Source organism: Pseudophryne corroboree, chromosome 11, assembly GCF_028390025.1.
Source record: "Pseudophryne corroboree isolate aPseCor3 chromosome 11, aPseCor3.hap2, whole genome shotgun sequence".
Lineage (NCBI taxonomy): Eukaryota > Metazoa > Chordata > Amphibia > Anura > Myobatrachidae > Pseudophryne > Pseudophryne corroboree.
Window position 1 is genome coordinate 133371769 of NC_086454.1, and position 15934 is coordinate 133387702.

A 15934-nucleotide genomic window follows, 5' to 3' on the forward strand; every position below is an offset into this window, starting at 1 on the left:
GGTATGAGCCGCAATTCACATTACAGAACACAGAATGAGCCCAAATTCACATTATACCACACAGAATGAGCCGAAATTCACATCATAGCACACAGAATGAGCCAGAATTCACATTTTAGCACACGGTATGAGCCGCAATTCACATTACAGAACATAGAATGAGCCCAAATTCACATTATACCACACAGAATGAGCCGAAATTCACATTATAGCACACTGAATGAGCCGAAATTCACATTATAGCACACAGAATGAGCCAAAATACACATCATAGTACACAGAATGAGCCGGAATTCACATTATAACACACAGAATGAGCCGAAATTCACATTATAGCACACAGAATGAGCCGAAATTCACATTATGCCACACAGAATGAGACAAAATTCAGGGAGAGTGACAGCAGGGACATAGGGACAGGGAGAGTGACAGCAGGGACATAGGAACAGAGAGTGACAGAGAGAGGGACAGCAAGGGCATACAGTAGGGACTAGGGAGAGAGAAAGGCAGCAGGGAAAGATTACCTATTTGGCGGTGCTGAGGATGCTGTGGTCTGTGGAGGCTGTGGTCAGCATGGTGCGGAGGTGCAGAGGACTGAGGGGGGTGGCGGTGCAAGGAGGCTGTGGTCGGCAGCACTGTGGGCGGCGGCATGACTGGGGGCAGTGGTGGTGGTGGCTGTGGTTGGCGGCACTGCGGCGCTACTGTTTCAAATCTGACGCAGTCAGGCAGCCAATCAGGAACGTCTGTGCGGCTGCTCCTGATTGGCTGACGGTCCGTGGCAGATTTGAAATAGTAGCGCCGCTGTCATAGGAGCAAGACGAGAGCTCAATGTGGCGGCGGGGCGGGGGGCTTCAGCGGTCAGTGCTCGAAGAAGTGGCTGTAAAATAAATATATATATATATATAATATATACACACACACGTATGTATATAGACATACTCACACACACACACACATATATATATATATATATATATATATATACATATACATATATATGTAAAAACAATCCAAAAGAGCCGACACTGTAATACCACAGTATATTGCTGTGAATTCATCCCCTCCTTGCACATATCAGTCATAGACCCTGGAGGCTCGCCTGAATCAGCTGCTGATGGGCATCGGTTTATCTACCTCAACAATAACTCCCTACATTAATTTACATATCCAGAGTGCTGAGTGCATGGAGCCGGCCGGCCGGCCGCACATTGCGACAGAAGCGCCCGCAAAGCAGCACGGGTATTTCACAAGAGCTCGCCTGATTGCCAGTGGGTTAGTAGACTCATACTCACGGTCACCGAGATGGATTCGCCGCTCCACAGCCGCACTCTCTTCCACCGAGGTCCGCGCCGATGACGTCAATGACGTTTGGCGCACAGACCTCCTCTTCCAGACAGCCGGGTGGGGGCGGGCCTCTTCTAATAGTTGCTGGTGGTCACGGCGCGCAGTAGTCAGGAGTCTCAGGACACATTGCGTTGGTAACGTGCAGGTGGCTGGGCCATATATAACAGGCGGCCCCGGTAAACCTAATGGCCAGTCCGGCCCTGGTGATACCCACCCACTCTTCCAGGAGTGTGAGGGACTACCAGAAAAATAGGGTAGTCCCCCATACCTTCCGGGAAAGTAGGTAAGTATGCATAAGTCTAATATGACAGAAATTCAGTACATTACAGAGTTACTGGTGGATACTGTCAGAATATGGACACTATTAGTAACACAAAGTCTGGTACCTTTGTAATTTGCAGGAATAGAGTTTTTGGAACCCCTGCAGCTGAGCCACCATGTCATCAGTTGCATTGATTAAAAATGCATCATATGTGATTGATATTAACATACATATGACTAATAAGTTTGGGGTTATTCCTGAAGTACCAATGATATGTTTTGCTATGATACTTGATCAATGTATTCCTTATCTTCTATGTGTCTCACAGGGACTGCTGGTATATGCCAATCAAGGGAAACTTAGCGATTTTGAAACCCTCAATAAAACCATATCGCTATCTGGGACGATTGCTATTGTGCGCTATGGAGGAGCCGGCAGGTCGACTAAGGTGTATTTCTATATATTTTATTACTTGTAAGAAAAGTGTGATAAACAATGACTTTCTAATTAGCAAGGCCATATTTTGGGGTCAGGTGTTTATACTTTTATACGAGAGAATAAAGGTAAAGTATATAAAATCTAGATAAGTTGATTATCTAAGATAAGATAGTAAGATAATTTTATGAGATATCTGACTCATTCTGAAGACATCCTCCCCTCCTTATCCTTATTTCTCCTTACTTTATGGTTATATTATGGTTCTCTCATGTACTTAAGACCACAGCTAGCCTGATGCACACAGCAGAACACTTTGCTTTTCCTCAGTGCACCTCTATGCTCTTCCCTAGGCATATGTATTTACAGGGATCCAGTCTGAAAACAATGTTTAGGTCGACAGTCACTAGATCGACATGTTATCAAGGTCAACAGGGTTTCTAGGTCGACCTGTTCTAGGTCGACAGGTCAAAAGGTCGACATGCGTTTTCCACATCTTTTTTCTTTTTTTAAACTTTTTCATACTTAACAATTCACGTGGACTACGATTGGAATGGTAACCTGTGCCGAGCGCATATCGACCTAGAAACCCTGTCGACCTTCAAACCCTGTTGACCTAGTGACTGTCGACCTATAGTGCTCGACCTAAATATTGTCGACCCAGACACTGTTGATCTAATGATCATTGGACATCTTGAGTAATCAGAGGGCAAATTCATGTTTGTATGCAATGCCGATATTCTCGCAATGGAGCAATTATCAGCAGACTGTGCATGTGCTGTGACCACAATGCGCATTCACCCAAGGTGCCGCTGCAATTCTGTGGCAGTCTCACTTGCAAAGAGGATTTCATGAAAACATTATTGACAGGAAGTGACCGCTTGGAGGTGTTAATGGGGAGTGGTTGGAAAAACGCAGGCATGTAATGGCCGTTTATCAGGACATGTATCTGCTGTCAGCTGCTGGCTCGTATGTTCAGCTGGCGCCTGTGTCTGTACTGCCGTGTCCAGTCTGCATAGCCAAAGGCCTACCCTTACCCTCAATGTTCCTTGTTTTGTGTATAATTTGTGATTTCATACGCAATTGCAAATGAGTTGCAATAGCTCCAGTGGGCGTCTCTTGTCATGTCTAGGGGCGGCAGCTTCACTTGCTAACATTAGCAGCTCCGTAGCCTGAAAACTCACAATTGTGATTGCATGTGCGTACAAACATGAATTAGGCCCAATGGCAGAGCGGCTGTATCCATCTCTGGACCAGGCCCTATGTCCCTTATCACTAAATAAATATACAGACAGGTTCATATTCCCATCAACCTCAATATGTGCCCATGTCCCCCACCATTTTAGTTATAAGGTTAGTAATGCATTGAGTTAAGATATTAGATACTTAGAAACTACTATTTAAAGCAGTAAACTCAAACATTCTATGCAATCCAATAAGCGTGTGATTGTGATGTGAGGCGGTGCACATCACTGCTTTACATGTTACTCCAGCATGCATACCTCTATGGGGTACGAGGAAAGATATGTGATCTTGGTAGTCGTGAGCTGCTGGAGAGCCAGGTAGACCGCTGGTATTTTGCTGACTCTGCTAGCAAATTAAATGGATTTCCCTGGATTTCCTAAACACATTCAAGGGAAAAGGTTTCCAACAGTGGTATAGCCGAATATTCCTTTTCTATCATGCAGGATTCTGTCTCCCTACCAAATATCACATTTCAGTGTATGACCCCTAATTCTTTCCATTGTTTGTCCTATGTGTGTCCCCCTTGTATGTCTGACTTGGCTGTCCCTTAGAGTCCTGACTGCCTGGTCTTATCTCATGTCTATTGCATCATACCTTCTGCCACAGGAGCTAACTTTTAAAAATGCTTGGCGATGCTCTTGTTACACCCCCTTCCCCCAGTAAATTTAAAAATGCCATCCCCCAACACCACACCTCAGAGCTGACTCCTATGTGTCCTTGCTGTTCATATCTGTTTAACCTCCCTCTACACCATGTTTGCTCCCTCTTTTCTAATGTTTACCTCCTTATATCTTAACTTTTCAAGTCTCATAGCTGTTCCTGTTTGTATCAAGTCTGTCTCTTTCTATGTCCACAGCCATTTTTTCATGTCTCTATTATTTCTGCTATGTGCATAGTTTTAGCTATCCACCTTCACCCTTTCCTTGATACATCAGAAGCAATATTATTACTAGCACAGCCTATGTGCAAGACTTGGAGGATTAATTTTAAGAGTCATTGTACTTTGAAATTACTATAAACACAATTTCACAGGCCTCCATGTCTTGGAAACAAGCTGTACTGAAAATGGGATGGCACCAAGGACAGATTGAGGGCCACATGGGCCTGGTCTGGAAATATTCATGGTCCTATTATGAGAAGCAGAGAAGCTGCGACCAGTGTTGTGTGGGGGTGGCTAGGGTAGTGTGCATATGAACCCCCCACCCCTACACTATGAGCCCCAGTGTTTGCTTACAGCATACTTGCCTATGCTCCTGGCCGCCCAGAAAGGTGGACATATCTCCCACACCCCCATCCAGCTGCTTGCAAATCCCCCCCCCCCCCCCCCAGCCGCCCATTTGCTGAGCTCAAATGGGTGGGCCGAGTAGGCCCAATAATGCAATTCATGCTAGATCGTGTCACCATAACCCCGCCCCCGCTATTCAATGTTTGTTTTCTTGGCACTGTATAGCGGGTAGTGGAGCCACGATAATGCAATTATGCCATCACTCCTCCCCACACAGCACATCTTTGCGACCACCACACACCCTATGTGCTGACCGGGCTGCCTCCTCCTAGAGGATCGGGCAGAAAAGTTGGCAAGTATGCCCTACATTTATGGCTGACCCATGCTATCATGATGATGGGCCTATTTTTACACGGAGGCCTGGAGCTGGAGCTCCATCCATTCCATTGTTAATATGGCCCTGGATGGTACTCATTGTCATTCAGCGATGGCTCAGTGGGGCTACGGGTCACAAAGTTTAGGTTTAGAGGTCTATAAGTATCTTCATGGCGGATAAAGCTTATTTTAGCACTCAGTGCACCATCTCAAGTATGAGAAATAGGCAAATGATATGCTATGTATAGTGGTATATCAGTGTGATACCATTCTTCCTACTATTGCAAGAATAACTGACATGGTATACCGTTAGCCTTTTTGAGCAATAGTAGAACCCATTTAACCCCTGATAGAAGTGTCATGCTATGTTTGCCTCTTGTAATAGTATTTGAAAATTCTCCAGCATATGTTTTAACAGGTTGCTGATTTGACTAGTACTGTATTGATTAGTTTGTGGCCAATTCATTATGACTTCAACTAGTCCTTTTGCATATATGTTTTTAGGCAATAAATGCTGCCCAATTTGGAGTGATTGGTGTCTTGGTGTATACAGACCCAAAAGATATTAATGATGGTATTTTTGATCCTTCTAAAACATACCCTAACTCATGGTACATGCCCCCATCTGGGGTAGAGCGAGGAGCCTACACTGATGACTTTGGAGATCTGCTCACTCCATATTATCCAGCTAAAGGTAAGCATTATTGTTTCCACTCTCATATTACCATTTTCTTCTTTATTTCTATTTGCCGCTATTGTCCATTTTCACATTTATTTTTTTAAGTATCAATGCAGCGCCACTTCATCAGTGACAAACCTCAAATTCTGTTTCACCCACAGCTCTACCACCCTTTATCTTTCCCCATGTATGTATGTATGTATGCATTGTATGTATGAGTCCCTCCATATTCACACTATTAGGGGCCTGGGAATTAGAACACAGTAGAAACATGTAATAGCACTTGTCACACTTTGGCCACATTTCAGTATTCAAAATTGCTTTCAGTCTCTCTATGGGTTTGGTATGAAATACCGATGGTTGGGATACCGGCGGTCACATGACCAACTGCGGCATCCTGACAATGAGGATCCCGACACCGGACAGGAGTCAGTATTTTACCCCTCTCCTGCCCCCTATTCTAACCCTAACCCTTGGGGGGGGGTGAAAGCTAGGGCTAATTTGTGGGGGGGGTGGGGTGGCTAGGACTAATCCTCGGGGGTGGCGGCTATGGCTAACCATCCACCTAGTGCCTAACCCTAACCCCCTCCTAGTGGCTAACCCAAACCCCCATCCCCCCCCCCCCCTCAGACCCTATCCCTAAATCTAACCAATACTCACCTGGTGGTCGGAGTTCCCGTGCCGCTTTCCGAGTGGTGTCAGGATTCTAGGATCGGCCATATGACCGATGGCATGCAGACCGCCGGTATGCCAAACACATCCCCTCTCTATATCTCTTGTTTTTATAATATATAGCCATTTAAACTAACTTGGCATGTGATCTTTACCTATACCTTTTTTTAGAATGTTTCCCTGCTCCCCATTGTGATGTATTCAATGTTCTTCTTGCTACATCAATGGCCTTGCTTATTAATAAGGAATTATGCTCAGTTGTGCTCTTTACTCTTTTACTCACAAGCCTGCACTGAAACTGGTTGCAATCTGCTATGTTACCCAAGCAGACATCATTGATAATTAATGGACCAGCGAATGTTTTTGCTTGCGCCCACCCCCAGAGCCTCTCAACTTAACCTGTGAACGAGCTATGCGGCCTTCTAACCTGATAAAGCCTATATCAATTAAGTGAATGAGGCCCTTAGTCCCCTCAGTTTCTGCTCCAGTAAATATAATAATTGAACTGTATCAATATTTATGCAGAAGAATGTTGGCACCATATATGGGCTGTCCAGGTTTTCTGGTGCTAATGTCATTCAGACTCCCTGTAAATGAAGGCTTCATCTGGGCCCATAAACAGAAAATAAACACCCTGCCAGATTACTTCAACCACTACCACAGGTCCTTTAAAAACATCTCCATGGAATTCATTACTGAATAACCCCTTCAAATGGTATCCCCACAATCTTTGTTTTCATGGAGAGATTTACTAAGATTACACATTTTATACCTTTCAAAAAGTTACATTCAGCACCACCAACAGTCTGTCTATTTCTAAAGCATGATTGCCCGTAATCTATGGTGTACCATAGAGGGATACAATTTATATTGATACAGCAGCATCAGTCAGAAATTTTAGTCAAATCATCATGCATAGGAGACCACAAATAGGTTGAACTCGATGGACAATTGTTTTTTTTCAACCTCAGATACTATGTTACTATGTTACTGTCCATTTTTGGAATGTTCTTGTGTAAATCCTTATACACACATCTAGATTTGTCCTCTATATACCATCCTCCATCAAATGGCCAGATGGAAAGAATCAACAAATGTCAACTAACGTTTAGAACAGAACAGTATCATTGAATTGACACAAGCTATGGCTATCATCTTCAACTTACACCCTCTATTGTTTCTTGAAGTAATATGCCTATGACTACTGAAAAACTATGTCATGTTTGGAAACGCTTGGCCAATGGCAGGAGTAACTTAAAAGATTATAGATTCTGGCAAGTAAAGATACATTACCTACACCAGTTCATTCAGCAGGAGGCAAAGATTGGCTATGTACTAAAAAAAATTGTTATGTTGGACCATTGCTCATCCTAGCCATAGATTTACCTCCTATAGTCAAACTCCATTTACCTTCTACAATGAATAGTATATGTCCTTTTTTTTCCTATTTCACAAATAAAGCCTGCATTGTCATCTTCTTGATGAATTCATGCCCCACCACCCATACTTTGTTAGAATGAATATATAGTGGATAAGATTTTGGACTTTTTACTTAAACCAGGAGTTCTCAATAACTATCCTCAAGTACCACTAACACGTCATATTTTTGTGGAATATTTGTAGGAACCTGCAAAAGTGCTCCCAAGCTTATACAAACTTTTATCTCCAGCACCCCACTAAGCCTAGGGTGCCTGGAAGTCGATCTTTGTGGATTGGATGACTGGAGCACTTCCTGCTTTAGATGGGGCACTTTGAAACTAATTGGCTGAACAGATTGTGTGGTATGCTGAATGCTGATTGACTGAGCAAAACATGTGATGTAATTCCAAGATAATGGCACCTATACTTTAGAATAGTGGAAACATCTTGAAGACGGACTCTAGCCACTTTTTCAGCTGAGTGACTTGAGGACTTTGGCATCACTGTAGGTGGCCAGCAGGGGCACAGATGGAAATTAAGTGACAGCTGGACCCAGTAATGGGGCCCCGGGATCTGCCATGTGACTGTACCCTCCAAGGAGTGGCCACTGGACACTTTGCTTGAGGCTTTTTAGAGAATTGATGATGGAATCTCCTTACCAATGCTGGAGCGTGTCTATCAGAGGCATTGACCCAGGTTCTCTCTTCAGGACCATATTCCTTCCAATCTGTGAAATATTGTAGATGACCTTTACAAAACCAAGACTCAAAAATGGTTTTGACCTTAAAATCTTCCGCATGTTGAGTACAGATTGTTAAGGCCAATCCATTAGGTTGGTACCCTTCCTGGTGAGGGCTGTGATATGAGAAACAACTGTGTAATACCCAATCAATTTGCAGTAATAGTGTGCAAACCCCAGTAATGGATGTATGGCTTTCAGGCTGGTGGGCTGTGGTCAATTGAGGATAGCCTGGACCTTTTCAGGGTCCATCTTTAGACCTGAAACAGATATGATGTACCCCGGTAAGGAAATGGAGATGACATTGGAAGATACATTTCTCTAACTTGCAGGGCAGATTGTTTTGTCTTAAGTAAAAAAGAACTTCTTTTATATGTATGTAATAATTCTCAAGATATTTGGTAAAAGAAAGAGCATGTCATCCAGGTACACGACTATGATGAAATATATCAAATCCTGGAAGAACTCATTTACAAAGTTTTTGAAAAGGGCAGGAGCATTGCATGGACCAAAGGTCATCATGAGGTACTCATAATGCTTGTTCCGGGTACTGAAGGCCATTTTACATTCATCATCTTGGCAAATCCTGACAAGATTGTACACTCCTCTGAGGTACAGTCTTGTAAAGATAGTTGCTCCTTTGACTCGATCAAATAATTCTGAAAAAGCATACAGATTTTTAAATATAATGTCATTCAGGCCTCAATAATCAATACACAGGTGTAGGCTACCATCCTTTTTATATATGAATATATATATATATATATATATATATATATATATATATATATACCCATAGAACAAAAACAACAGTGGCACTCCATCTCATCAAACAGAAGTTGTATTATATAACAACCTTTGTCAAGATCCAGTGTTACAAATGTAAAGCATATCTCTAAATATATAAGAAGTTTGCCAAACGGTGTTTCCCAGGAGCCACGACAATTGCGTCCTGTCAAAATTACATCACCGCGCTCTGTGTCCGGTAACCAAGGCAACCATCAATGCTGGCCTCTCCATAGTCGCAGCTTACCCTATGGGAAAGTACAAAAAAGATCAACATAGAAAAAACGTAATAAAAGGAACAGCCCAAACATAGACATTAGACAGTATTCTACAGTGCAGAATACAGATACCTAAATCACCCAAAGAAGCAGAAAAAAGAATACAAACAAAAGAACAGAAACATAAAATTGCATAAGGGTACATCATTTGAATCAAACTCCTTCCTAATCATTGCAAAGGCTTACAGTTAACCCATCCTTGGGCTTCCAGGGTTACGCTACCATAATTTCCATGTTCACTGGACTTATGTACCAGTCTCAAATAAGTTCTTTCTCACTGGACTACCTAACAACAACTCCAAACTTAGAGCCAATGTCATTACGAACTATCCTCGGTGTAAAGAAGAACAAGGAGTCCTGGAAGTGATGATATGGCCCCCACAGAACCCTAATCTTAACATCATTGAGTCTGTCTGGGATTACTTGAAGAGATAGAAGGATCTGAGCAAGCCTACATCCAAAGAAGATCTGTGTTTAGTTCCTTCAAGATGTTTGGGGGGGGGGGGGGCTTGATGCCTTTGCTGTTAATCAACTCATGTTTCTTTAAATGTCCTTGAGTTCTTTAGTCAAGGTTTGTTTTTTTGAGAGATGGGAATCAAACTGACTTTCAGGTAGTTTCCAGGTTAATCTGAAACAAGGACCCTCATATCAGAGTACACCCAGAAAAGTACATATCAGTCAAATTGTTATCTCATTGTAACATTTTAATAGAAAACTTTAATTTTAAAAAATCAATCAGGATCTTACATAACACATATAATATATATCTCTTGACCTTTGTGGGACTGATGGTATAGAAGAGCATACCCCTAGTAGCGGAGAGCTCACAGACAGTTTGTTCCAAACCACTTCGGTCAAGTTGATATCTCCAACGTGTTTTGTCAATCACAACTTCCTCAGGGGCATCTTTAAATAGACTAAAATGGGTGTCTCAGAAAATGGCCACTTTGTATACATATATTGTGATTATACAATTATTGGCACATAAAATTATTATTATTATTCAATCAGTATTTAAGCAATATAAGGATAGTTAAAATAGCAAACTGGTCTTGGCTGATAAAGTCAACTTAATGCGATAACATTGTAATGCAACAACTTTTAATAATCAAGTATTGGTCAACTGTACTCCTCTTAGCAGCCTTACTTATTAAACGTGCGTATTGGTGCGTATTGATCTACTCTAGCTGTGGTCATAGAGCCGCTAGCTGCAGTAACTTCTTCTGTAATTAAAAAATGCAATTTAGAGTCCCCTGATTAGCAAGCCTAATTAATCACCTATTGGAATTATACTTACAGTAAATGGTTTTTAGATTTAATATTTTAGATTCCATTTCTCATACGTCCTAGAGGATGCTGGGGACTCCGTAAGGACCATGGGGTATAGACGGATCCGCAGGAGCTTGGGCACACTATAAAGACTTAAACTGGGTGTGAACTGGCTCCTCCCTCTATGCCCCTCCTCCAGACCTCAGTTAGACTTTGTGCCCAGGAGTGATGGTTCACACACTAGGGGAGCTCTCCTGAGTTTCTCTAAAAGACTTTGTTAGGTTTTTTATTTTCAGGTAGACCTGCCTGCTACAGGCTTCCTGCAGCGTGGGAGTGAGGGGGGAGAAGCAGGACCTACTTCTTCTTAGTTCAAAGGCTCTGCTTCTCGGCTACTGGACACCATTAGCTCCAGAGGGTTCGATCACTTGGTGCGCCTAGCTGCTTGTTCCCGGAGCCGCGCCGTCAACCCCCTCACAGAGGCCAGAAGACAGAAGCCGGGTGACAGAGGTACAGCGGTCGCGCTGCGCTCCATGCTCCCACACAACGGCACTCACAGGGTGCAGGGCGCTGGGGGGGGAGAGCGCCCTGGGCGGCAGGTTACTGTTGTTTTTAATAAGACTGGCTTTGAAAGTGTCTTCGGTGCCTGGGCACCATGTCTCATTCCCCGCCAGCATGTTAGAGCGCAGTACGCGCCATTGACCCCCCGCCGCAGGCTTCCACGGGTGCAGGGCGCTGGGGGGGGGGAGAGGGGAGCGCCCTGAGCAACAAGTTACAATTTATTTGTTGGGGCAAAAGTGTTTTATGTTGGCGCTGCCGGGGCTCCATGTCCCGGACCCCGCCAGCGCGTGTTAGCGCACTGCGCGCCTTTTTCTCCCCCGCCGCCGGTTTCCACGGGTGCAGGGCGCTGGGGGGGGAGCACCCTGAGTAGCAAGTTACAATTTATCTGTTGGGGCAAAAGTGTTTAGGTTGGCGCTGCCGGGACTCCGTGTCCTGGACCCCCGCCAGCGCGTATTAGCACACTGCGCGCCTTTTTCTCCCCCGCCGCCGGCATCCGTGGGTGCAGGGTGCCAGGGGGGGGGCGCCCTGGGCAGCATATATTATATGTAGATATAAGCCCCCGGCGCCGCGCGCGATACCGCCAGTCATAGCGGCGGTCGCGCGCCGCGTCGGTGCTCCCACACACCAACGTTTTACTTGGGTGCAGGGTGCAGGGGGGGCGCCCTTAACGGCAGTTTCGATGGTATATAGTGTATCTACACTATATACGAGTACAGCCTGTATATTATGATAATCAGCTAGAGCGTGCCGGGAAGGGGCGGAGCTTAGCCCTCACAGAGGAGTCAGCGCCATTTTCCTCAGATCCCCGCCAGGACTTGCTGTTTAGTAAGATGGAGGGGGGCACAGTGTTTTTAATGCTATATGGGTGTCATATAGCATTATGTTTGATAATGGACGCATAATTCTTGTGGTAATACATAAATTCACTGTTTCCCTGTTTGTTTACCCACTATCGGTTAGTCGACAGATGTCGGCAGGTGTGAGAGCTTTGTCACGAGCTGCTGTGGGGATAACTGTCGGCTTCGCTGGCGCATGGTGATACTTGTTTCGGAAAATTAAGTATTAGCAGATTGGTGTTTGTGTGCTTAAAACAGTAAACACGATAGGGAAGATACAGTTTTTTGTGGATGCCCTGTCGGCATCAACGATATTTCCTGGGTAAAAAAATTATCAGGCTGTTATTGCCTTGTACCTGTATATATATGTATATTTATAGGTATATGTGGGGGGAGTGTTATCAAAATTGTATTTGTATACTTCCCTCAGACCCCTCGGGGTTCCAAGATCATTATTATTTTTTGCCTGCTTATTATTCCTTGCTGTCGACATTTCCTAAGTTTCTGTCGACCATAACGTTCCTGGTAGATCCACATCGGGGGCATGTCAGTACATGGTCATACACACAACACATTACTGTCACTAGGGACCTGAAAGGTCTGGACAATCCACTTGCGTATAGATTATATCTATATGTGTATATATGTAGATATAGGTTTATATATGCATGGTTAGGATATATGTGTTTTATTGTGTATTACATGATGTATATCCATGAATGCTGAAATAATGGTATTCTTATCATGTGCTGGTCGCTCTGTTGATTAAGCTCTAGATTGGCCATGACGAGTTGGTCTTCGATCCTCTCAAGGAGTCCGAATATTATTCTCTTCACAACGCTGAGAGAAAATTATGACAGTCAACTCCTGGTCGACGCAGAGCCCGGTCAAAAAGGATCATACACAGGCAGCTAAGTGAAATTTGGGTTTCAGAGTAGATAATGACCGGTTAAAGTTCGGTGTTTTTCCATGTGAAAAGAGGTCTGAAGATCCAGAGTTCGATCGGCTTTACTGTGACACTTCATCAATGTGTTCCGTTACTAAACCGGTTGGGTGCGGCCTGAGAGGCCTTTTTTGGTGAGCAGGTCTAATGCCAGAGTGGCTTTCCAGAGACAAGTTGGAAATAAGGTCCGGGTCTCACCTGCACAGGCACCTGAATATAATCCTAACGGCCAGGACATCGCTCCTGTGGTGTCTGCTTGGTTCTCTCCTTTTAGGGGGATGAAGGTTCGGGTTCCGGGTGTAGATCCTGGTGTCCGTGCATACAGATCTCCGAGACGGGGGAGCAGTGCTTGCAAGGGACGTGTTTTCAGGGGATAAGGTCATGTTGGAAAGCTTGTCTGCTATAAGCTCTCTTTGATTAGGAGTGTAGTTTCGACAAAAGTATTCTTCATGTTCTGCCGTGTTAGTTCTGCTAGACGACTTGTCAGCAGTGGCGTAAGTAAACCGCTATGGCGGAACAAGGAGAAAAGCGGCAATGGCAGAAGATGCAGTTTTGCCGTTAGGTGGAAAGTCTGGTAAACGCTATATTAGCAGTCTTCGTTCCGGAGGTGAACGACGGAGAAATTGATTTCCTCTGCTGACGCGATCTCCATCTGGGAGAAATTCAGTCGTCATCGAGAAGTTTTCACAGACGGGACAAGTCTTTGAGGAATGTCGCAATTGGATATGTTGGCGTCTCGCCTGAACGAGAGGCCTCAGGGATATTGTTCCAGGTCAAGGGACGCTCAAGCTATAGCTGTGGACACCCTCGTGATACCGTGGGTGTTTTTAGTCGGTCTATGGGACCTCTCCGCTTTCATTTTTTCTGACGGTGATATACGTGAGATGATCAAGGGTTCAGGCGATCCTCTTGGATCTGGTCTAGCCAAGGAGGGGTTGCTATCCAGTTTTTCATGACTTACTCATAGAAGATTCCTGCCCTTTTCCTCTACGTGAGGATCTGTTACAACTAGATCAGGGCCTGTTGCAAGACTTACCGCGGCTGCGTCTGACGTCGTGGCGGTTGAATGCCATATCCTAGGCCGAAAGGGTGTTCCCAGTGACGTCATTTCCTAAATTTTTCAGGCTAAGAATGAAGTAACGGCTAAGCTTTACCTCCGTAGTTGGCATAACTATGTGGTTGGTGTGTATCCAGGAAGGCTCCTATGGAAGGCTTTCAACTAGGTCGTTCTTGTCCATACTTTACAAACCGGTGTGGCTGCAAGCCTAAAGTTGGGCTCCATTTCAGTGTAGTGTGGCCTAATAATTTCTTTACAAAAAATTTCTCTCTTGGAAAGTGGTCATGCTCTTGGCTTTGACATCCGCGAGGCGGGTGTCGGAAGTGGTGGTTTTGTCTCACAAGAGCCTTGTTTGATCTTTCATGTGGATAGAAAGGAATTGAGAACTCGGTTAGTTGTTCTGCCAAGAGTGGTTTCTGTGTTTCACAGAAATCGATATATTATGATGCCGGGAGTTACTTAGGCATTAGCTGTTTCAAATTCTCTCGATGTAGCCAGGGATTTGAATATTTAGGTCTCCAATTTGGCTCAGTTGGAGAAACAGAGGCTCTGTTTGTCTGGTATGTTCCCAGCATGGTTTGGGTGACTGTGTTAGGCAGTCTGTTACACGCTGGATCTGTGATGCTATTTGGCATGTTCGTTCTACGGCTGGATTGCCGTTACCGAAGTCGGTGGAGGCCCGTTCTACTGGGAAGATGGGTTTTTTCTTGGGCGAATGCCCGAGGAGTCTCGGCGGTTCAACTTTGCCGAGTGGATACTTGGTCGGGTTCAAACACTTGTGCAAAATTCTACAAGTTTGATACCCTGGCTGATAAGGACCTCCTGTTTGCTCAATCGGTGCTGCAGAGTCATCCGCACTCTCCCGCCCGTTTTGGAGCTTTGGTATAATCCCCATGGTCCCCAGCATCCTCTAGGACGTATGAGAAAATAGGATTTTAGTACCTACCGGTAAATCCTTTTCTCTTAGTCCGTAGAGGATGCTGGGCGCCCGTCCCAGTGCGTACTGTGTCTGCATTTATTGTTTTTGGTTACACTCTAGTGGTGTTTCTTCTCTGTCAGACTGTTGCTGACGTTGTTCATGCCATGGCATGCGGTGTCTTATTATTGGTTGTGTTGGCACACAGGTTGTGTTACATATTCTCTCAGCATGTGGCTGTGTATTTTTCAGGCCATAGGCGGGTTTTCTATTGAATGCCACGTTCTGCGGTATGTTCGTGGTGTGAGCTGGTATGACACTCACCGTGTTTATAAAGTCTTTCCTCGAAATGTCCATCTCTCCTGGGCACAGTTTTCTAACTGAGGTCTGGAGGTGGGGCATAGAGGGAGGAGCCAGTTCACACCCAGTTTAAGTCTTTATAGTGTGCCCAAGCTCCTGCGGATCCGTCTATACCCCATGGTCCTTACGGAGTCCCCAGCATCCTCTACGGACTAAGAGAAAAGGATTTACCGGTAGGTACTAAAATCCTATTTTCACGTTTATCTTGTGGAATACTTTCACAGTTTTGTTGATCCTAATGGAATAATTAATTGTATGTTATAATTTATCAATCTATTCCTATCTATGTGTGTACCTGCTTATTTACTTTCAGTGTGGTATGTAGTAAATAAAAATAAAGTTTTTAATTGGAAAACATTAAATGTGGGTTATACCCAATAACACCATACATGGTTTTGCCATCAATGGCAAAACTACTCTCATAGTGCAGCACTAGTGAAAGAAACTTTTATGGTCCTTAATTAGTGGCTTTGCATTCCAGGGGTGGCCTCACCCACTTCCTGGAAGTGTTCCACCCCTATTTCTAGCGCTCAGAT

The 15934-nt window shown here is 44.3% G+C and overlaps 1 protein-coding gene across 1 annotated transcript in view; it reads left to right on the plus strand.

Annotated features, from left to right (window-relative positions):
* NAALADL1 (N-acetylated alpha-linked acidic dipeptidase like 1) overlaps positions 1-15934 on the plus strand; it is a 139487-nt gene that overhangs the window by 31492 nt on the left and 92061 nt on the right. The window contains exons 4-5 of the mRNA XM_063946132.1: positions 1935-2054; positions 5391-5580. Coding sequence (XP_063802202.1) covers positions 1935-2054; positions 5391-5580 — 310 coding nt within the window. The remainder of the gene's footprint in view (positions 1-1934; positions 2055-5390; positions 5581-15934) is intronic.